The sequence below is a fragment of the Lepidothrix coronata genome, unplaced genomic scaffold (genome assembly GCF_001604755.1).
Source record: "Lepidothrix coronata isolate B3197 unplaced genomic scaffold, Lepidothrix_coronata-1.0 Scaffold60, whole genome shotgun sequence".
NCBI classification, from domain to species: Eukaryota; Metazoa; Chordata; class Aves; order Passeriformes; family Pipridae; genus Lepidothrix; species Lepidothrix coronata.
Window position 1 is genome coordinate 916,693 of NW_016690240.1, and position 22,772 is coordinate 939,464.

The 22,772-nt window shown below is 39.7% G+C and overlaps 1 protein-coding gene across 1 annotated transcript in view; it reads right to left on the minus strand.

The window, feature by feature from the left end:
- Positions 1-9,838: 9,838 nt before the first annotated feature.
- Positions 9,839-22,772, minus strand: part of TGFBRAP1 (transforming growth factor beta receptor associated protein 1) — a 32,103-nt gene continuing 19,169 nt past the window's right edge. Inside the window, 7 exon segments of the mRNA XM_017817415.1 lie at positions 9,839-10,862; positions 11,446-11,879; positions 13,647-13,806; positions 15,153-15,296; positions 16,326-16,469; positions 17,566-17,623; positions 19,000-19,341. Of these exon segments, the coding sequence (XP_017672904.1) occupies positions 10,674-10,862; positions 11,446-11,879; positions 13,647-13,806; positions 15,153-15,296; positions 16,326-16,469; positions 17,566-17,623; positions 19,000-19,341 (1,471 nt within the window). The 3' untranslated portion in view covers positions 9,839-10,673.

Sequence of the window (22,772 nt, forward strand, 5' to 3'; positions counted from 1 at the left end):
GGTACCATCAGAACAAGTAGAAACATGTTGCTCCTGAGGCCAGGCTGGGTAATTCGATTGAGGAAACAACTCTAGTCAAGAATAATTGTCTTGGGCATTACCAAGTAGGCTGGATGCTGCAAATCAATCTTTATTTTTCTTTTAATACTGTTATTGTTCTGCTGTAGGGTGCGTGAGACTAAAGTTGGTACTAGTCTCCGGTGCATCTCTTTGTTAGTGCGCTTTTAGAAGAGCAGCGAAGGTATTGAACAGGTCTTCCCTTGGGTGCCCAGCCTCCCACCTACTGCTGGATGTGGCTGAAAGAAAGCTTTCATGGGAAAAGGCCAAATGAAGGACAGCCTTGTAACCAGCTCTGCTGCACAGCTGAGTATGTGGTACGTTTGCCTCCAACTTAAGTGCTCACCACAGTGCTGGAGCCGGTTCTCTCTCTCTGCAGCACCAGGCAGCACCTGCAGTGGGCAAAGTTGTACTGGCAAGTACAGGTTATACTGGAGAGGACTCACACTTGTACCAGGGCCTTGTACTTTCTTCACATTGTCGTTATATTACCCGCTGGAAAGTACAGTCAGCATGAGCACAGTTTTAGCACCGCCACTATCACTTCGCAGGTAGAGCATGACAGTATTTGAGAAGAAATATGAGATCCTTTTCTACCTTGGATACAGATTTCTTCCTCTCAAATGTTACAAAGGACGGGAAAAAAAGCTCTTTGTATGTTAGAGCATTCCCAGCGCTCCAACAGCAGGGGGACAGTTCTGTAAAGCAATGGCAGGTGATGAGGCATAAAATAAGCATATCAAAGCTGCTAGGTTTTTTTATGATTTCCACCACTGGGACTACTTCAACAAGATATTTTATCAGTTTTCTGCAATGGGTCTGACCCCGTGCTGCAGGTAGCATGCCAGATCTCAAGTATCTAGATAAGACATGATGAATAAATATCTTTTCCTCCACCTCCCTCAGTTTACCTCCACCAGAGACAGAGGACAGTCTGAATAGGCCCAAAAATGAAGAGAACTTGAAGAGAACTGCCCAAACTGGCTGGGTAGCTTTAGTGTTCTGATGTTATCTTGATGGCATAAAAGAAATAAAGTTCAGTCTGTTACTCTGTTAGCAAATGCTACTGACTATTCTGTTAGGCTGCTGCCAGGGTCTCAGGCTAGATCCAGAGGGACTTGGACATAAGAACTGAGGAACAGTCAAGATCCCTGCACATTTGCCAAATATCCATCATGCCCTGGCAGGAAGGGTTCATTGGTTTGGTGTTTTGGAGATGAGAAAGAATGAAAATGAAGTCGAAGGCATCTCACAAATATTATTCTTGTAAATAATTGTTTAGACATTAAGCACTGTCAGTCCTCATCCCACTCCTCTCAGGCCCAAATCTTGCTGCTAGAGGGTAAAATGAAGCAAACTGCACAATGTTTGCTACAAGTCTGGAGGGGAAAAGTGGTCAAACCCAGAGGGGCAGAGTTAGCCCCTCAGGCGGTACACAGCCTGCACTGCCCTGAAAGACACACGGCTCTTCAGCTGGGAAGACACAAAAGAACAAGGTGCAGCCAAGCAAGGGAAGATGGCCAGGGACCAACAGAAAACAGCCACGCTGTTTTGGAGCAGCGTGGCTCATTCCCAAGGGAGTGTGAAGGGGCTGAGTGGAAGGGGCTTTACAATTTAAAAAGTCACTGAAGTTTGTTCTGACACAAAGTCAAAACTTGACCTGACAAGACACAGGGTGGGGAATTTGCTTGCAAACCTTTAAAATTTTCTCCCCACACAACTCAGGAGCTTTTTCCATTTTAAAATTGTTCTAGCTGACAATTTCCCGAGGCCTGGCTTTCGCATTCAGAGCCCTCTTGCTGCATTGAGGAGCATTTGTTTTGAAAAAAGTCCCTGGCAGGTCTTCTTTTTAGCTGGTTTGAATCCTGCCATGACATGGCTTCAATCAAGAAAATCTCTCCATTCTGCCTTCCACAGGGAGGAAAGTTATCAGTACAAGTGATTATTTGTATGAAACACTGCACACTCTTGTGATTTGATATGAGGCAGATGGGAAAAGCAAAAGTGTAGGGTATTGAGGCATCGATAATTAACAGCAGCTTAACAAGAGACTCCTCCCTCCTCTGGGATTGAGATTTATTTGGTTTGTAGTTTTTAGTTTTGACCATCTGTGCTGAATTTGGCTTGGATAGTGTTAATTTTCTTCCCAGTGGCTAGTACAGGGCTGTGTTTTGGATTTGTGCTGAACACAGGGTTGAAAATATAGATGTGTTTTTGTTATTGCGAGCAGGGCTTACACAGAGCCAAGGCCTTTCTTTTCTGCTTTTCATACTGCCATGCTGGTGAGAAGACTGGAAGTGCATGGGAAATTGGGAGGAGACACAGCTGGCACAGCTAACCCCAACTGACCAAATGGATATTCCAGACCAATGACACCAGTATATAAAGTGGGGTTAAGAAGGAGGAAGGGGGAGGAACATTTGAAGTGATGGCATTTGTCTTCCCAAGTCACTGTTAGGCGTGATGGGACCCTGCTCTCCTGGAGAAGTCTGAACACTTGCCTGGCCATGGGAAACAGTGAATTAACTCCTTCTTTTGCTTTACTTCTGTGTGCAGCTTTTGCTTTCCATATTAAACTGCCTTTATCTGAACCCTTGAGTTTTCTGGCTTTTACCCCTCTGATTCTCTCTCCGATCCCACTGGTGAAGAAGTGAACGAGTGGCCGAGAGGGGCTTGGTCGTTTGCTGGGGTTACACTACGATACCATCACAGCCATGGGGCCATTCAGCATTACAGAATGAGCAACTGCTGTCAGAAGTACTCCTGGCATGCTGATGCTGACTGGAGTATCTAGAGGGGATGTACTGAGTGGCTGCTGTCCAGAACAAGACCTTTTGGGAAGGTTTTGAAGCAAGAACACTAAAGCTTCTGCTTGACAAACTGATGTGTCACAAAAGGCCACAGAGATGCTTTGAAATAAGATATGACAAGTTAAAACCTAAAGATGGATCAAACAAGTACAGAAATAAAAACCTCCCTTCACTTTCCAAATGTAAATCCCTGGTGAATAACATCTTTTCAAAAAGCAGATAAAAATCCATGCTGTGCTCCTCCCTCACCATCTTCAACTGCTTGTGATTCAAGTAGAAAAACCCGTACTTCTGTCAAATTCTGGGAGCTTTCTGGCATGACACTGCAGAGTAACCTTGTATGTTACAGGGACTAAAGGGATTGAAACATCTTTTCATGCTGTCTGTGACTTTCAGATATAAAGAACTTGCATTTTATTTGAATATACTTCCAGGTCAGAGAAACACGAATTGCATAATCTTGAAGCTGTCACCAGTTACTTGCTATTTTTTATAAATTCCCTGTTTATGCAGTCTTTACATAATATTCAGAAAAAAAACCAAAAACCCCAACAAAGCAAATTATTTATTCCAGACAGATGTACCTTTCAGCGCTTTACCTCTCTCTACCAGAGAGTATTGTGGATGCTCAAGCAATACATTGATCTGGCAAAGGGAAGAACAGAAGACATTTGGACCCTTCCCAATCTGGTTTCAAGCTTGTCAGCACTGGTCTAAACCAAGAAAACTAACTTAACACAAGTTGACCCTGCTTCAAGTTGGGCTTGGACAACACCATCTCCAGAAAAACCAGCCAGCCTAAATTTTTCTAGGATTTTTAACATGCACTGGGATGGTCAGGCCTCACTCAAAGCAATTAATGTTGACAAGGGGGTTATGGGACAATATCTTTAGGGGGTTATTGGCAATTATAGGCATTATAGGCATTGGTGATGCTGTTCATGGCTGCTATTGGATTTTTAGGAACTATTATCAGCCTTGTTACCTACTGAAAACCTGACACGTGTTCAGCCATCAGCTTTCTGTTGGCAGCCCTAGCCTCTGACCTTACACTGTCCTGCAGCTACAGCTGGTGCAGTGAACTGGACCTTTGGGACTCATCTCTACCTAAACTCAGCTATACTCTAGTGATTACTTGTCTTAGAAGGAGTTGCCATCTGGATGATTTAGCATGGACCATTTTCTAACCACTGTCTAGAGGCAAAACTAGCTGAAATCCCACTGTGCCAGTCACAACTCGTTTGGGGAGGTTTTTTTAATGCTTTCTGCATTACCTTTCCTCCACTGACTGGATGGATGGATAGATGGTTGGGGAAATGCAAACCAGGGCTCTCCAAGGTGTATTTCCTGCTGGCTAATAAAGTCATGCTTATTGAGGCAGTTTTCCATTCCTTTCAGCATCGTGCTGCACTCCAACATTTGCATCCCAAACACCCTCTGTAAGAGCATCCTAAGCACCCATCAAATGTTTCCACAACCTTCACTTCAGCCAAAGGAACAAACTTGACCTGACAGGTCTGTAGAAACCTTGTCAAGAGAACACAGACCTGAACTTCAAAACAAGAGCTCTTCCCTGTAGTTCTCACTCTGTTGGACTTTTGTCCCACTTGATCCTGATCTACACTGCCCATGCAACCTGCGTTTGGCATCCAGCAGATGCCTGGAAGCATTGCTAGTGCCTGCCTTGCCTGGCAGAGTGGGGCTGGAAAGCAGTCATGTCCTAAACACTTCTTGTCTGTACTTGTCCTTTCTATTCCTCTCTCACTACCTCCCCTTGGAGACAACACGAGTTTCTGTGGTTTATCACAGACTACTTACCAGCCCTTACCACCCTTCCTTTCCCAGGGTTTCCTCATGAGCAGGTCCTACAGTACCACTGTGATGGCTCTTGTCCCTCCTGCTGGAAATGGGGAACACCTGGTCCTTTGGCCCTGAAGCCAGGGCCATTAGCCCTGAGCAGTGAGGAGCAAGATGAGGAACACTGGCTGTCTTCTGCAGAGTATGCCAGCCTCACTGCCATTTTGCAGGGATATAATAATTCCCTTTTCCTGGGAACATGGGCTAGGCTCTGGCAGTAACTTTGCTACTGGCATCCTAAGGGTGAGTTAGGAAGCTCCAGTAATAAAAATTACCACTGTAAAATCTTGGTGGCACTTGCATCTTTGTTTCCCTAATTTTTATTTTTTTAAATTAAGCTCCCTTTCTACCTCTTTCCAGAGGTGCCTCTGCAAACAGCACTCACTTCCACTGCTCAACTACCAGCTTATGCTCCCAGACCAACACCAGCTCTGTTTCAAGGTCTTCTCCTCAGTGGTTTAGTAGTTCAGTTCATATTGCTCCAGGATGTCCATGCACCTGGCACTGACCAGACTCCCTCTGCAACTGCCTCATTACTTCGACTACATAGAGGCAGATCAAGATCTTCCAAAGCTGTAATGGCAGTGGTCGCTTTCATCTGAATCTGTAAAAACCCAGGTTCAGTCAAGGAAGAGGTAAGAGGCAAAACCAAAGTAAAATTCACCGGTTTTTAAGAACATCTGCTTATTTCCATTAACATCCTGCACTTGCGTAATTCAGCCTCTTCACCTGACCCTCTGAGTCTGTCACCCTGATGAATCCTCTATTTACCACTAGAAAACCTTTCCCCTTCACTTGGCCATTCACATTTCAGGGTCTATAGATCTATGAATCAACAACAAACATAATTAAAAGATTTTTTTATTAAAAATCAACATATATATACATTTGTACATTCCTCATACTGCTGTATATGTTCACCAAATAACCACTAAGTCCGAAAGCCTTAACAGTACAGATTTCCACCTGAACAAATTTACTGCAGGGGAACTTCAGTTTTGCAATCAATCAGATGCTACAGAATGTCATTAACTTCTTTTCATCTTTTCCCTTAAAAAGTAGCAGCACATTTAATTACCAGTGTTCACAAGGCATAAGCCCCAAAGTGTTGTACAACAAGAGAAAAATTAATTAGCAAATATAGGCAATAGGAAGAGAGCTCACAATGAAAATTTATTAGTTGCTGCCTATTGTGAACAGCAGGATGTTAACAAAACACTTAGAGCCATGCTGAATAGAGGGGAGAGTTATAAAATAAAAAGTTACTTCTTGATAGAACTGTATAATGCAAAATACTTTTCAATGTCATTCAGGACAGGAGTCCTGCAAAGAACAGATGTTATAAAGACTCAGCAGAGTCAGGATAACTCTTGTGTGTTTAAACATGTAATAAAGTTCTCAGAAAACACACACATACTCCATCCCTACCACCACCTTTCCACAGCTCAGGTTAGTAGGGTTTCATGGGGTTGATGTAAAAAAGAGACATTTTAATGAAGACAAACGTGCTCAAGAGTCCCCCAGACCTCTCAAGATTTATACCCATGTCAATTAAGTGCTAGAAAAGATAACAAAGGCTGGAAAGTTGCTGGAGACTGGGAGCAGGGGGAGCAAAGAGAGAAGTTATCATTGTAACCTGGACTCCTGAGCACACCCGAGTCACCACAGTATGGGCTGCCCGAGGAAGGCAGTTCATAGGTACCTGTGGTGTGCTCTGTGTAACGAATCCCAAATGCTTATTTTCTCCAGACTTTGACAATATCACAAGAATACTGATCTCAATGTGACAACTTATCCATGTAAATAGAAGAAATGAAGATGTAATTGAATTCTTTCTCATGATTGTACAGCGTGAATCTTATTTTGTGCAGAGTGCCAGATTCTGAGCAATTTTTTCTCATCAGGATTTTTCCTCTTTTTGGCTTACAGAAGGAAACACTGCATATGATGACATATCCGTATCATAGGTAATTTTTATGTGAGGAAGCATGGAGATATGAAAGGGAAGAAGAAGGTTTAACAAGTGCTTTTTGTATGTACCATCAACTGTAACGGTGGATGGCAAAAAAAGTCAGAGCTGCAATATTTCAGTAAGTAGAAGCTACATGTTAGGCAAACATGTCTTAGTATTTGCAGAGGCATCTGTATGAGAAACTAATCTTAGTTACTATGTCCTGAATCACAGACACACTATCACATTAAAAAAATAAATCTATCTGTACTTCTGTTTTGGTTTTCACACATAAAAGTTGGAGGAGACTCACTGGAAAAGGGACAGAGATGAATTACAAACAATTTAGCAACAGCTAAATTAAGAAGAAATATTCTGACAGAATCTCCTCTCTCCAAGGGCAGGTCTAAGACATCACATTTCCTGACTGTAGATAAAAAGATTGCATCAAGCTTAAAGTCCCAGAAAGCATTTAATATCCAAACTAGAAGGATGGTCAGAGAAATATTCTTCTTTCCTGCCTCTCCTCCTTCACATATCCAGTCAGCAATTAATAGCTAGATTACCAGTCATTCCCTCCACACTGCTGCAGCCATACCAGAACTTAACACAGTAGCAATGCTGTCCCAGGACTTCACCTACATAAACCAAGAACGAACAAACTGACAGTGCCAAAATAAAAAGAGAAATGAACTCGTTCCCCAGTGTGAAGTTCTCACCCAAGGGGTGTTGCAGTTGTCCTACCTAAGGAAATTTGAATGCAGACCTTTCACAAATTTCCTGGTGACAAAGTACGGAATACCACATACCACTCTGACATAGGCCAACATCTCCACTCATCCAGTAGTATCCCAACTGCACACACAGTGGAACAGCATTGTCCTCCTGCCACCTCCCTGCTGAGCTCTTGCTCTGCCTCAGCCTCACATTGGTTTTTTCTTCTTTTTCCTTTTATTACCTAGGGATTTCCATATTAATTCATCCAAATGAGCTCTAGTATAAAATTTAAAAAAGAAACAGGTAACAATGTATGAATGAAATGTCAATACTTCTCAAGTCCACATTTCGGGGGAGGGGGAAGACCTAAAAGAATTAGATGCCCCCAATTTAAATATTAATCGCACTTTCAAACACCTATGATTGCAAATATGCTACCTTGCATTATTCTGATTTCTGTATTTGTTCTGTATGTCAGAACAATTATTATTTCTGCTGCATTTTAGCCAAAACACACATCTGCAAAAAAATATTAATAAAGGATTGTTTAATCTTTTGCGGACATACCTTTTCATGCAATAAAAATTAAGAACTTTCCTGTGGTCTGGAATGATATGATCTTTATTCCATTGCAACAGCAGTTGACAAGACTAAGTTCATCACTACCTGGTGACTAGAATTAGTCTAAATCATGGAGAAGGGTCTTTGTTTTAATACTCCTTATTAAATAGAACAAAGAGCACACTGAGGACGCTGGCAGCAAATGAAAGTATTTCTTATGAAATGCAGGCTACTGCACATAAGTCTTACAATCTTTGTAAAAACCACTTCTTCTCTATCAGTAAGTATTTTGAGGATCAAGGACTAAAAATTTGTCTATGTCACCACTGCCAGTTGTATACACAATGTTCAAAACCCACGAATACAAGATAGTCTGCTCATACCAGTGCCACAGCAGAATCACTCAAGCCTGAATTGAGTCAGAAATGCCCATACCTGACTTCTTTGTAAGTGCCTCTCACTAAATATGGCTTACATATCTTAGTAGAAAGCACTACAAAATTCCTTACTTGGGTTTTTAAAATTAAATAAAATTCAACACAACAGTTATACTTTCCTAATTTCAAAATCAGGAAAGATTCAAAGGTCTTTTGCTTTAAAGCAAAGTACTCCCCATCCCGAGTGCTGTGTACAGCTCTGGGGCCTCAACACAAGAAAGATGTTGACCTGTTGGAATGAGGCCAGAGCAGGGCCACTAAGATGATCAGAGGGCTGGAGCACCTCTCCTATGAAGACAGGCTGAGCGCTGGACTTGTTCAGCCTGGAGAAGAGAAGGCTCTGGGAAGACCTTATAGTACCTCCCAGTACCTGAAGGGAGCCCACAAGGGAGCCAGAGAGACACTTTGTACCCATGTAGTGATAGGACAAAGGGGAACGGCCTTAAGCTGAGGGCAGGTTTAGATCGGGTATTAGGAAAAAATTCTTCAGAGGGTGGTGACACACTGGGCCAGGTTGCTCAGAGAGGCTGTGGACACCCCATCCCTGGATGTGCTCAAGACCAGGTTGGATGAGGCTTTGAACAACCTGGCCAAGTGGAAGGTGTCCCTGCCCTTGGCAGGGGGGTTAGACTAGGTGATCTTTACGGTTCCTTTCACCCCAAACCATTGTATGATTCTGTGAGAAAGACATGGATATCTTTTTCCCCTGGATTAGGTCTGGTTGCCCCTTCTTGGAGGCAGCGCTACACTTAGAAGGCAGTTTCGTAAGCCAACCTTTCTATAAAAGGAGACTGTATCTAGACAAGGCTCTCAGGCACATGGTGTGATCCTTGGGGTGTCCTGCAGGAGTTGGACTCGGTGATTCTGATGGATCCCTTCCAACTCAGCCTATTCTATGATTCTATAAAGTACCATGCACATACTCCATTTTGCTGTAAGTCTCCACTGATTTGGAATGCTGAAACAGGGAAGCAGCTGCATGCTGGTCAGTAAGCTTGGCATTTATTAGAGCTTTACAGAATGAAAAGAAATGCTTTAACTTTGAAATACTTAACTTTTATTTAAAATTGTCATTTTTCTGACTTCTCTTGGGGAAAGCAGCCTCTTTTAAATTCCTGCTTTAAAATGGTTAAATAGCAATGTGAATACAGATCAGGGCAGTTAAATAAGGAGTTTGTGTTGTTATTTGAAAAAACTTAGTTTACAGAATGTTTAGTAGAATATAACAAATCCAGTACCCCTGTAGTGCGCTTTTGTAGATTTCTTGCCAATTATACCTTCTTTCTGTGATTTTGATTGCACGAAGTCATCAACAAGGACTAAAACCCATTCTTGTGAAGTTCCAACCTGCCTAAATTTTGTTATAGCAAACACTTCGCACATAATCTGTACACTTATGTATCAACTACATCTTAATCCTCCAAAGAAACTCTAGAATCATAAGATCAATTTATTCAACTGTATGTACAGTATATTTGCATATTAATAAATAAATCAATATTAAAGTTAAGGTCTCTTCCCCCATATAAAAGTGACTACAGTCTAACCAGACAATCTTGGTTGGTTTTTTTTCTTCTTCTTCCAAGCACACCTGTGTGACTGAGGCTGTCAGCTTCCACTCAGTTTATTACAGTAACTGCAGGAGCTGAAACCCAACAGACCAGTGCTTAAATTTAAATTCCATATAGGTGGATGGGAGGGAGGTACTAAAAAGTGCATCAAGACCCAACATTGTGTAGAGCAAAAAAAATGAACTTCATAATGTGATCCTGGGGAAGAGAATCCAGCTCAAAAGAAGACATGCTGCAGCAAACATAATTGACACACGTTTCTGTCTTGATGGTAAGCTGCACCATGCCAATCTTGTCCTGTCATGTTTCGAGAATTCCAACTCAATAGATGCCATCTCCACCTCTACCAACTTATGAACACCACATTCAGTGCAAAGTGACAGTTCTTAAAATAACTGTTTGCCTTGACTCCATAACATTCATCCTGACTGTGAAGAAAAGGCTCATTTTCTTTAAGTGTTTATTCCTATATACAGAAGAGCCCATATTTGCACCTCTCCATGTCTGGTAGTGAATTTTTTTTCTATCTACATTCATTAGAAATCAGAAAGGTAAGTGGCAATATTTCATATTTACTGGAAGTTTTCCTTTTAACCCAAAAAACTAGCTGTCCATCTTGATTTATACTTAAAGTAGCTGCACTTCATCCTTTCTCTCCAGCCCACTTTCAATAGGGTGTAAGTCATGGGAACCTGTGGGACTGGAACACAGTTCAAGTCTGATTGCTGGAGCTGGAAGAGTGATGAGTCACATTTGAATTCAGATGTCTGTTGGCAGCACAGTGCGTGTGGACCACACTCCCATTTGGGTATCTTACAAATACAGGCTCACAGAAGGGATTTTGGCACACCTGACAGACTTTTTTGTCTGAAAGAAGAATGGGGGTTCCTCTTTGTTTAACCTAAAGAGAGAGAAAACAATTCCAAATATGAATCCAGCAAGAAAGGAAGGGAAATGATGAAGCATATAATTTCAAATGGATAAAACAAAAACAATTTTAAGAATCTGCTGGGAGCTTTAAGCAACACTGCCCTAGCTAGGAAAAGAAGAAAGCTTCACAACTGAATTTACCATTAATGAAATCTACTAACAAGCTTCAACTAATATTGAGTTCTGGATAAATTTTTTTTACAAATTTTGACAGGTCTCCCTCCTAGCAAAAGAAATGATAACTCACACTTGTTAAAGTTTCTGCAATAACTTTGCTAATCTGTAGATTCACTTTCATTCAGCCCAGAAGCTCAACAAGGTTGTTCCTATTTCAAGGCCTACATCTTCCCTTTTGTTTTACAGGGAGAGCATAAAATTAGTTCTGAATCCAGTAGTCATAGCAAAAAACTCTAATAAATGCAGCAAATAAAAGTGCCAAGGACACGAAGACAACTTTTGTCCTAATTCTTCAAACTTCTTCTGATTATTATATATCAAAGGACTCAACTGTAATGCTTCAAAGTTCGTCTATTTAAAAAAACCCAGCAACCTACCTTCTCATGCTTGTAAATTAAGTTTTCAGCTTGTGCTAAGCCAAGTGCAACCTGAGTCATTCTTTTTGTGTGGATGCTTTGTCTCACTGCTCCGGTCAGGAATGGGGAGAGGAGCTGCACTGACCAGCTGTCAGGCACCACCTGCAAAACTAGACCCGCATCAAATTCAGCAGCGTGGTTATTCAAGAGATCCACAGCAGCCATGACCAGTGCACAGTCCGAAGTGCCTGGAGTTAAATACACTGACAGCAGCATATGGAAAAGCCTCCGTCTGTACTGCATGTCTCTGTTCTCAGAGTTCCATATACAGTATTCTTCAGCAGCATGGAAGTCCTTTAACTCGTGGACAAGGATATGCAAAGCCTTCTCATGTTCTTCTAGTTTCCCATATAAAATCGCACTTTCCATATGAAGGTCTGTGCCCTGGATTTTGTCTGTTAAGTGAGAAATAAAGTAATATTTGCTCAGTGGAATAGACAACTGCTCTCTCTCCCAGAGTCAACGCAAACAAGCCCCCAGAACTCAACTCCTGCTATTTTTGCAGGGGTGCTGGCAACTATAGAGAGGACAGATCACAGAATCAACCAGGGTGGAAAAACCTCTGAGATCATCGAGTCCAACCCAGGACCCAACACCACCCTGTTAACTAGATGCTTGTAAGCACAGGAGTGCCTAGATGTATGGAAACACATCTCCAAGAAAAGAACACCACAAAATCTGGGACAAAAAAATTACTAAATAACAGGTGATAAGCCACTGTCCCTGACATCTTTTTAATTCTAGCAGGTCAGTCTCGCATATTTCTGCACACACTGCTACCATGTATAATAAACTGTAAAATGAAGCTGCAATATTAAGCTCTGCTTCTCCCAATACTACAAGAAGTTACAAAATAAAGTCCATAAAACCCACTAAAGATCAAATAGCACTTTCCTTTAAGAAAAGGACACTACAAACACTTAATCCAGTCTGACAGTTTAAAGTTTAAGTGTCAGCAATAGGCAGGTGGAGTGACAACTTCATCTGGCATTTCAAGATAAAGTAGAAAATCCTCTACTTATTGTAAAGGTGATAAAGATTTGGCATAGGCCTATACAAAATGTATGGAAATACAATGTTTTTCTCAACATAATATTCTGGTTATCAAGGAAGAACACACTACCTTGCATTGATGTCACTTCCAAGTAACATTAAGAGTTGAAATACAGGATTTCTTACTTGAAAAAAAAAATCTATTTTGTAACTCTTGCCCTTAAAAATTTATTTAAAAACTAAAAGATGAAAAAGAGCAAGAGTTTCAATGACTGTGTTATACTTGTACATTATCTGTCATACAACATTTTGCTGTCTGGAAAGGCAAGGGAACATTAAACATTGGTAAATTATTTTAGTTGCTACTCAGCTATTTTTATTTCCACATCCACTGGATTTTTTCCACTGAATTTCAAAAAAATCATTTAACATCGTTCAGTGCAATAAGTCACTTCCCTTCATTCAATATTCCATCCTTCCTTTCATCCTTCAGCCATCATCCTCCATACCAGAGAGGCTTTAAACACATGACTTCTTAATTGCAGTGTGTTTTGGAAACCAGTGGATGAAACATTAAAAATTAACCATTTATAAGCACTGACCAAGGAAAAGATTTAGCTCAACTGTTGCTTGCCTTACACCAACAGTAAGATGTATGCTGCACTTTTCACTCAAAAAGACGCTCATGCTTTTGTTTAACATGAACCCCAGTTTTTCGGGTGAGAGTTTCAAGGTTACGGACAACAAACAAGTCCTTGATAATCAAATTCCTCCAGGTTTCACTTCCATTCACTGAAAAACAGACTGCTTAAAAATGAACTTGTAAATAAATAAACTTTCATTTGCAAAAGGTTGTCACAAGTTACATGCTCATCATTAAGAAAACCACTGTTACAACAATTGTATGAAGATATTTTCTCTAGTCAGTTACGGTATTCGGTCTTTGGTGCAGTGCCAAGCACATGATTGTACCTCATCAGCTATAGGAGATCACGGACAACACTATATGTTGATATGATTTCTAAATTAACTTGTGTCTGTTAGAAATATAGCCTACCAAGCACACACACCTAGAAACCTCAGATCTCTCAGTTTTATATCCTTGCAAGGACTTTTGTTTCCTGCTGGAAATAACACACAGCATTTCTAACAGACAACATGCAACTTACCCAAAATAAAGCGAATTCTATAAAGATCAGATTTCTGAAGCAAACTTCGTAATTTAAACAGCAGTTCAGTTGTTTCTGTACAATTATCTGTGGTCTCAGATTTTAGCTGAGTTATTGCCTCCAAGTACAAGACAGCTAGATGAGTATGGTACTTCTCTTTCTACAGATGAAAAGAACAATGTTAGCTCAGTTTGCAAAGACAGCTTCCTCTCCCCCCCAGTAATAGTGATGAATATTTATTTAATTATATAAAAATGTATTTTAACTTACTTCATTTGAATTAATCACAAAGTCTTTTGTCCATGCAGATAGACAACTTAATTCAGACCAGCTTCACAACATACACTATACCTCTAAGCATGGGATTCCTCATATTTGGGTATGTTCTTTGACCTTTTCTATTTCTGCAATAAAATCTGACAGACAGAGCTACCAGAGGTAGACAAGCACTCTGTAGGCACAGTACTTTTTCTGTTATCCACTACCTAATATTCATCAAAACAAGTTGATGATTTGACTGTTTGAAATATTCTCAATAATTCCATCTGTATAATTTACAAAAACCTAGTAATTTCTAAAGACCAAACTGATCTATAAGCCAGTCTTTACTAGCAGGTAGATTTCATTGCAAATTATTTTTGTTACAAATAGTCTACAAGGCATCGTGTATAACTCAAAAAGTTTGTTTGAAAATATCCATGATATCAGAGACCAATACCTTCATCACTCATGGTGTAACACACCTTGACATATTTGCAATAGCGATAAAGGGAAACTATTGATTCAACACATGTATTTGAAGATTGTATATTAGTGAACTGGTCATCATTTCTGCCAAGTTCTTTCACTGTTCATTTCCTTGCTTTATTTGCAGGTTAAAGTAATTTCTCCTGTGCTTAAAATGTCTCATATCCAAATACAACAACGTTTGGCTGCTTTTGTATTGTGCTAAAAAACCCAAAGGTAGAATACATTGTCACGTAGGACTTGTGAATGCATCTTTTGGACATTCAGCATTTAGAGTGGTTTGGAATTCTACAGTGAGGGGTGTATGGTTTAACTTGATAATTAATTGCTCAAATCTCTCCAGACAGACAGAATCAAACACTCCTACTAGCAAAACATTGAATTAGCAATTTTAATATACTGCTGCCACAGTGCACTAGGATTAGCAGTTGCTCAATCATTTTTTTATGATCTTACCAGGAGGTTTGAGCCTCAATGAAACAGAAAAGTGTGCAATAATCAGATGCAAAAAAAACCCCCCGGACTCTGAGGGGAGGTAACTGTCTTGTCATCAGAAGAGTTGAAAAGTTCAAAATAATGTAGTTATCCACTCCTCATTGTTTACTTTAATCTTAGAACCATTCCTACCCTACTCTGAGTACATCTGAAAGACTTCATATTATGCCTATTTCTTCTAGCCTTTGCCTTTTATCAGGCTTGCTGATCATAACTTGCATTCTGAATCCTATGGCTACCTTTTACCATTCTCACAGGACTCACCTCTATCTTTCTTTCCAGTACAAGATGCTCTAGATATTTGACACGTGCTTTAGGATATTTGTTAAGGCAAGTGATGATATCATCTGGATTAATGTTTTTCTCCTGTTCTTCCAAAGGCCTTTTAGTGAAAATCTGTACGCCGACCTAGAAAGAGTTAATTGCATTTAGGAAATCAGTGGCAACTATTTTATTACATAAGTATTTAAAATGAAAAGGTAATAGCAGTGTTGGATTAGTTAGTGCATTATTCAGGAAGATAAACAACAAAAAACTGTGCTCAATACCACAGGATTACACTACTCTGTGTTTATTGTGATCTCACTCACTCCTATCTCCACTGCCTCAATCTGTAATCTATACATCGTCCAGCCTAAAAACCTTGGCTTGGGCTTAACTTCCACCAGCCACAAAGAGTATTGAACAGATTTGCACAACTGCAGAACAAGAGATTTCAGCCTTTGTAGCAAGAAAGTTTAATTTAAAACCAGAATGTTTTAATCCTTTTCACATGTGATGACGTAGAGCAAGAGATTTCTGTAATGACCAAAAGAAAAGTTTAGCAATCTGCCATGGCACAAAATAACTAAGCTTTAAATTAATACAGATCAGGAAGTGACAAGTTCCATCAGCACAGACTCTTTAATACAGGATCAAAACATCTCACTTAACACCACACCAAAATGATGTTGCAATTTTTTTTTTTTTTAAATTTTGGTGGATTAAGTTGATTCTGCTATCAATGAAGTTTTGTCTTAAAAGAAGGCTATTTATTCCATGTCCTGGTGTACACAGATACCACCCATTCGTGGAATATATTTTAAAAAGACGCAGCAGCAAGAATTAATCTGTAAATTGATTTACTTATTTTAAGATTTGAAAATTATCTTGCTCAATATGAAGAAAACAGAAGACATGCTGTATTTTTCATTGTACAGAATGCCCTAAACTTTGTTTTCAGAATTAAAAGAGGCAGTTATCACTAGCACTTGTCAAGAGAGGGACTTAGAAGAACTTAGAACATGGGAGTTTTCTTCTGCTGATCACTATTTAACTGGCATTAAATATTCTGCATAAAGGCCGATTAACTAGCAGGAAGGACCAACACTAAGGAAAACCCAAACAACCACTGCAGAGAAACATTGGTGTTCTGTGAAAAGTGTATCAATCACAAACCTCTTCATTCTTTTGTAAAATCCATGTAGAGTACTTCCACACAAGGTCTTGGTCTGAGCAGAATGTCAGGAAGTCTACTATATATTCATAGAGATCTGAACGTGTAGAATCTTCAATGTCTCCATCAACTATTTTCACCCATAACTGCAACAAAAACATACACATATTAAAGTGCTTAAAACATGTAACTCTTCCACCTCAAAATTTATGCAAGTTACTACAAGATTTGTGGAATTAGAAAGAGTTACCAGGAACACCAATTGCAAGGAACTTCAGTGGTCACTCAACTTTGGCCATCACAGTCTGCTCTTGCACCTGCCACATTCACCCAGTTCAGACCCCATATCATGTGTGTTCTCATTCTGAGTGTGACTGAAGGAGGTACACTAATCACAAAGAAAGCTTCTATCAGAAGTCCTTCTCTGCAATGCACGGTATACTTTTCATGTGTTCTGCATGTGTGCAAGATTAAAAGTAAATTATACAAGCACCTTAGAAGAAAACCCGACTTTTTGCTCTTCTTTCATTGTGACTGAAGAACTTCAAGTACCATATGATATTGTTTCCATATACATTATAATCGGAATTAAAAAGGTGCCATATCTAGCAGACCAGCTTAGCAATAAACCTTGTTTCTTGAAACATCAAGAACAATATTTTGCACGTGACAAAGGTACATATTGCCTTTGTTGTCCTTACTGGTTTTCTGCTCAGACAATTAGTATTTACACAACTGACCTGAATGCATCTGATAGGGTTACTATGATTAATGTGCTCAAAAGCCACACATCAGATAAGGAAACAGACTCTCAGTTGCTGTCCATGTCTGCCATAAAGATTATAATACTGTTTTGCTGTGTGTACACAGATCAGTCAGCACAGGGTATACTCCTGAAGTCCCATAAATATCTTTTAAAGTGATCATTTGTTTATTTTAGCACTTCTGTCTATCTTTTAGGAATAAAAATGTTTGTTCTGGTGTGCAGAGTTTTGCTTTAAAAATAGCATACATGCATCTAAATAGCTGTCAACTTGAGTAAGCTCTTCAGACTTTTAACATCTAGCATATTAATTTATTCAAGGAAGTCTTAGCATAAGTTTCAAGTTTCTCATATATATACATATATATAGATACACATTACAACTTTTCAAACAGATAAATCAACACCTCAGACTTATCTCAGAGCTAAATCACTATTTTGGAATGGTTTACAGATGACGGTAAAAGTTTTATTCTAACCTGAAGCGCTGCAGCATCCTGACCATTGTAATGATACAGGAGACCAAGTGCAAAATACCTGTAAAGAATGAGAAAATAATATTAAAATTGCTAGAACTTTTCCATTGATTTAATTATGGATGGATTAGCACAGAGTATAACAAATAATTGCTTATTATTATAACAATATTAATTAATTAATAACAAATAATGACATGTTCATGGCCATGTCTACACTTGAACAAGTCTCTGTAGGCTGTTTTTCTGAATTGAAGGAGAGAAGTTCTGCCTTAAAAGTGTGTCTCCATCGCTCCTGTCTCTCAGTTTCCAGTTACTAGATCCAACTTAGGTAAAGTATGTGCCAAATTACAGATGTTTCTCATGCCATTCTTTCAATTTTATGGAAAGACTTAACACATAACTCCAAATAGATATTCCTTCAATAGTTAATCAGCTTTCATTAAATCAAATTTCACTATGTTTTTACTTAAACCCTTGTTTTACTATCAGAAATGTTTTTTTTTTCTTTACTGCAGCATGAAGTCAAGTCAGGCAAAGAAGAGCTCTGTACAGTGCCATTACAGAGTGGCTTTTGTGTACTGTAAGAAAAATACAACTAAGTTCTGCGATGGCTGTTCTCATGGGACAATGTTCTAATATTCATTCACATCTACAAAAGTAGAGGCCATACAAACCACATTTGCCAAGAGGTTTTAACAAAACACCTGAAATAAATGAAGTCACTCTAAATATAACCACAATTAAAGACTCTGCCTTACCACAGTACTACAGTGGTACTGCACCACACAATTTAAAGTTTAAAGAAATTAAAACCAAAACAGACATACTACCTAGGACTGGAGTTTGTATTTTACACATTTACTACATAATGCTTCCTACTTAATGACTGTCAATTCTCTGCCTGCTGACAGAGAATTGAAGTCATTTGCACCCAAATCTTAAGGAACCTCCTTTTGGTGAATCAGTGGGAACACAAAGTATGCAATTCAAAAGTAAGAGCCCCTTCCCTGAAAAAGCAACAATTTTAAAGACAGATAACTGGTTAATAGCTCCTATCTAATGCAGTGCATGCTTTAAGGCATCTCTTCATTTTGTGTACAACTACTGCAGCCATTCAACTCTCCCATTATCACATGGGCAAACAATTCACTTTTTTCTCCCAAACTTGTATCAATTCTTTATTTTTTTATTGGATACAGAAAATTTTACATGGAGAACTCGCTATTTACCATGCATTTCCTTTACCTCAGACTGTCAATCAATAGCTTTTCATCAATATTTTTAAATGCTAACAACGTCAATTCAGACTGAGTTGTCTTTTGGATCTATAAGCACAGAAACTGCAAGTACTTGAACACATTGTTCTAGAAGCCAGTAGCATCTAAGAATTTTCCCTCTGGTCTCGAAGGCACAATAGTCAAAAAAGCCACTCACTTCTTGTGTTTTTCCAGCCAGGCAGCGCTATCTGTCAAAAGACAAAAGTTCTCTGAGACTAGCAGGTCCAGCAGGCTTTCATGATTTGCCTCTGCATATAGCTTGAGTAAAGCAGTGTCGATATCCTCCTTGTAGCCATTCGCAACCTCGGTGCTGCGGACTTCATTCAAGTAACTCATGAGGAATCGTTTGCACTTTGTCATCTTCTCCTGGTCCCCTTGGGTCAGCTGGTTTAGGTCGGCATACTCGTGCAGAGGGGGATGAGACCGGATAAATGAAGAGGAAGTAGGCAACAGGAAGGGGTAGAGAGAGATCAGCTCCCGGACATCAAGCTGGCCGCTTCTGCAATTACAGTGTCAAACTAGATGAAGCAAAAAGAAAGAAAAAGTATACATAGGCACAAAAAAAAGATGTGTGCTCACATATGCTTAGAGTCAGGACACTAACAAGTTGTCAGTTTCTGAAAGCTATTGTCTTCTATGCTGGAGAAAATATATGTAGAACAAATCTGGAACTTTTTTTTGCTATTTCTTTATTTGTTTTACTTATCATTCTTTTTCCTTCTCTAGACATTGGAAGCTCCAAGAATTTGGAGACTGGCTAGCCTTTTACTTTTGACATCCTACAGCTGAAGGGCGCATATACTTTTATCCAGCAGCAAGTTGTAATATAAATATGCTATGCAAAACATTTTTCTTTAGGCCTAAATTGAAATTCCTCAACCTTTTGAATACTGCATGTTGTGATAGAAGAATGAAATGAACGGGGGTTTTTTTGGGTTGTGGTTGTGCAATGGACTGAATGTTATTTATGTCTTAAACATTGTCAAAATCATATAAAGACTTTTGTCAAACTGCAAGAAAGCAACAGCCTGTCTGCAGCCACCAAAGCACTTTTCTCCCACCCCCCAATGCCTCCTGACTGGAATTTGGACTGTGACTGGGAACTTGAGATAGGACTATTGTCTAATCATCTCAGGTCTGAGGAGAGGTAAACTAGGCTCAGGAAAGAATGTCTCTGTGTTAAGAATCCAACCTAGCTGAGCTCAGTGGGTGGCAGGGGAGAGGGGTTTTGGGTGTGTGATGGTGAAATCTCTCCTCACTAAACCAAAGCAGTAACCCCCCCCCACTCCCAGGAAGACCAGGTACACATGGGACATTCACATGAGAGGCAGCTGAGAAGGGGTCATAAACCACCAAAGACCCCCAAAGCGCCCCCCAGAGTCCAGAGTCCATTACAAGAGACTGGAAAGTTTCCCCCCCCCTCCCATCCTGTCAACAAGAGGCGCCTGGCATCTCCTGAATGTATACTAATCCATTGGACTCTGTTTTTGGGAGACACTCACCACCAAGAAGACCAGAAGAACTGGATCGACAGGACATTGCCAGGTTACACAAAGTGGTGATACATTTTCTATTTTAATCTCTCTGTGTCACTCTCTTTCTTCTCCCCCCTTCAACTCCTTTTTCCTATTTCTTTCTCTCTCTCTCTGTCTCACATTTACCATTAAATAAAACCTATACTACTGACTTTGGCATCTAGTCTTCTTTGCACCTTAATTCAAGTAGAGGCATTTTTAATAATTTTAATAACCAGACACAACAGGTTGTTGGGGTTTTTCTGGGTTTGTTTTTAATTTTTTTTTTACATATGGCAAACAACTCCCTAATTTTCACAGCCAGAATGACCTCTCTTCCCAGGCCTTGCTTTGGGAGAACAGCAAGACATCAGGATGTATATTTTAGTTCACTGTCAAAAGCTTTTATTCAGAATTCACCTTTAAAAATGAACATTCATGAAATAAAGGAGATACTGTTGCTGAAAAAAGATCAAAATGATCTTGACAGTTCTCTGAAAGAAATCCTGTTTTGTTACTACACCTTTGCAAATAAAACTCTTCAAAAATAGTTCTTATCTATATAGTGATCAGCAAACTCAAAGACTTTCTCTTCACAACCTTGATTGGAATGAATTCCAAAAAGAAACAAATTATAACCCAGAAGTAGCCAAAGCAGCAGATTTCTGCAGGCCGTAAAGTGTGAAAGATCCTCACAAGCAGGCTCATCCCTTCCATACTGTTGTAAGGTAACTGAAGAGTGGGGCGTGCTCTGCATTGTTCACTTGTTGCCATTGACACAGTTCCAAAACCATTTAGGAAATATGAACTAGTGGGAAGCATCACCATGACTATACCTGTTTAGAACTTCTTTTTAATACTATCCTTTGGCTACAAAAATCTATACCAGAAGAACGAAATTCTGGGAGACAGCAGCAACAGCAAATTTAAAAGCAGCAAGTATCCTGCTCCAGAACCTCGTGACTGCAAAGCACAGGAACAGCAACATGAACAACAGAGGACCACAATACAGAAAAATCTGAATATGAGAAGCCTTCCCATGAGAAGAGGCTTGACCAGCAGGTCTTTCCGATTCATACACAGAGCTCCTACTGCCTAAAAACCACCTCCTCACCAGAACGGTCCACTTCTTTCCAAGGGTAAAGTGTTCATGCCTACTTTGCAGATTTCTGCAGTTGAAATGTCTTTTTAGTTCCTCTTTTCAGACTTAATATTTGGCTTAGAAATTCTGAGATCTACATTATGACGGAACTCACAAGGAGACAAAGACTTTTTTTTTTTAGAGGCAGAATAACGAAGATGTAGCAAGTTCTGTCAGTGGTGTGACCTGATGGCTCAAAGAACATTTGAACTTTCAGTATGAACTTATTACAGTAATCTAACTGCAGTTTTGACTAATCCAACTACTCTGAAGGTCCTGAGAACCTTCTATTACATGAGATGTTTTACACTAGAAAACTAACTCTATTTGAAGAAAGATTTTTTATTTTGCTCCAAGGTTCTTCCCTGATTCATTTTAGAACAGAAGTTAACCCATAACTTGAATAAAATCCAAAGGCTACTCAAAATTCGTGCAGAAACAAGGAGTCAATAAATTCGGAGAAATTCATGTATAAACATTCGTTCTCTTGCAAGCTATGCTGTCAAGTATTTGGAGGTGGCCTAAGCTTGAGATGGAGACTATGACCATGCAGATGGATGAAGTTAAAAAATGCTATATTTAAATATGCCCCTTATAATAAGCTTTAAAACATTTTCCAACTTCTACAGTAGCTTCTGAGTCCTTTCATCTTACCATCCAACTTTTCCTAGATGAGAAAGTAGTCAGCTACTTCACCTCTGACTTCACAGACTCTGGCCTCAATGATGATCTGTTTCCAAAAGGAGAAATAGCTTTCCAGGAGAATCAGCTTCCAGCTTGGGATAGCCCAAAGCCTGAGCTGTTAATCACCAGTGGTTCTCTCAGCAGGTTTGACTCAAGCTCATGTTATACAGTTTTGCTCTCCCCACAGCAGTGGCAATCAGAAATCAAGCAGCCTCCTTAGAAGGGGGCTTCCACAAGCTTCTTAAGGAAAAATAGCAAATACCAAACAATGACCAAGAAATACATGAATGGCTAACATTCATCCCAAGGCTTATGGCTTCTGGGATCTGTGGATGTCTTGTGGCTCTTTCCACCACATCTGGACAAAACCATTTAAGAGCAGGTACAAAGGACGTCACCTCTTTCAAAACACACATCCGAGTCTTCAGCTTCTAACATCTCAGGTTTAGCAAAATACAGGTAGCAACTTATCTCACATTAGAAAACAAACTCGAGACAAGTTGAGTCATCAATGTTAAGAGACAACTTCCCTTCAATCTATTCTGCATTAGCTCTTTCTGGGGTTCATATATACAAATAATTCAACAGGTA